Source organism: Olea europaea, unplaced genomic scaffold, assembly GCF_002742605.1.
Source record: "Olea europaea var. sylvestris unplaced genomic scaffold, O_europaea_v1 scaffold6082, whole genome shotgun sequence".
Lineage (NCBI taxonomy): Eukaryota > Viridiplantae > Streptophyta > Magnoliopsida > Lamiales > Oleaceae > Olea > Olea europaea.
Genome location: NW_019264433.1, coordinates 1 through 1,554, shown reverse-complemented (window position 1 = coordinate 1,554; position 1,554 = coordinate 1). Strand labels below are relative to the sequence as shown.

The 1,554-nt window shown below is 36.6% G+C and overlaps 1 protein-coding gene across 1 annotated transcript; it reads left to right on the top strand.

Annotated features, from left to right (window-relative positions):
• Positions 1-1,549, top strand: LOC111389688 (vesicle-associated protein 1-1-like; the record flags this gene model as incomplete). The annotated part of the gene is made up of 6 exons (XM_023014630.1): positions 1-139; positions 331-401; positions 534-615; positions 811-926; positions 1,084-1,251; positions 1,373-1,549. Coding segments are annotated over exons 1-6 (666 nt in total), but the record flags the coding sequence as incomplete, so codon positions are not given.
• Between the last annotated feature and the right edge of the window lie 5 nt (positions 1,550-1,554).

Below are 1,554 nucleotides of genomic sequence, written 5' to 3'. Positions count from 1 at the left end.
GCCGCACCGGAAGACGCTCAATTTTTTTTTTCCGGAAACTTCCCTATAAACAATTTTCCGGCGAATAATTGGGCGATCTGGTAAGAAATGAGTAACGGCGAGCTTCTCCGCATCGAACCCCAAGAACTTGAATTCCCATGTAACTCTTTCTCCCTCTCTCCGTGGAACAGCAGTGTATTTTTGTTTATTTACTTTTGTTGATGCGAACTTCTAGAAGAATCTTTTTTTAGGTGCTTTAATTTGATTCTGTTTTCCCAGATCCGCGTTTTAGTTTTTTCCCCTGATTTTGGTGTTTTTAATTAAACTTGTTTGTTCTGTATATTGGAAAAGTTGAATTGAAGAAGCAGATTTCATGTTCCCTGCAACTAACAAACAGAGCCGACAGTTATGTAGCCTTCAAGGTATAAACTTTATTCATTCGATAATGCACACACTTATATATGTACTCGAATCCACACGTGTGAGCATCCACTTACTTGTACACAAGGAGAGTGGCAAACTCTCTTATTTTATTTATTTATTTGAATTATCAGGTGAAGACCACGAATCCGAAGAAGTATTGTGTGCGGCCGAATACTGGAGTGGTGTTGCCTCACTCCACTTGTGATGTTATAGGTCTTTATTTTTTTCTCTGTCACCTTCATCTTTTTGGCATTTTTTTCTAGGATTATATCCCTGTCTACTCTTAATCTTCATTTTTTTCTGAACTATAATTATTTTGGAAAAAAAGACACATTTTATCTACTGGGTTTGTTGGTTTGGTGTGTATTGTATTTATATTTTAATTGTTAAGTTACTGTCTTTATCTAGTCACAATGCAAGCACAAAAGGAGGCTCCAGAAGACATGCAATGCAAGGATAAATTCCTCCTCCAGGCTGCAGTTGTTAGCCCGGGAACGACAACGAAGGACATTACTCCCGAAATGGTAATTACATAGTACTACAATAGTTATATAGCATTTACTGCAGGATGAAATAATTGAGTAATTAAATATCTAGTAAAAAATGGTAAGGTTTACATGTGCTATTTGGTTTTTATCAAGTAAAAAAGGGTTAGGTTTACACTTGCTATTTGGTTTGCAGTTCAGCAAAGAATCAGGGAATCGTGTTGAAGAAAGCAAGTTAAGAGTTGCCTATGTTCCACCTCCACGGCCACCTTCTCCAGTGCGAGAGGGATCAGAGGAAGGCTCCTCACCTAGGGCTTCGGTATCGGACAATGGGACGGTAAATCAAACTTCTGAATATAACACTGTGAGTTTATAAGTGTCATGATATTTTATGGCAAAAGTTTGTGTTCTTTTTAAGGTCTAAGACAATTTGTAAATCTAGAGTAAGATAAAAAATACTTATTTTCTTCAAATTTTTATTGTAGTTATTGAGAGCACATATTGAGCCTAAGGAGAATACAACGGAGGTTATATCCTACTTTTTTGAACCTTTGAAATTTTTGCTTGTTGATATATGCTTTTATCTTTTAAATTGTAGTTTATGTTATAGTGCATGGCTGTCTGATCTCGTCATCATACTTTGGCATGAGTTGGCTCCAGCTGTTGG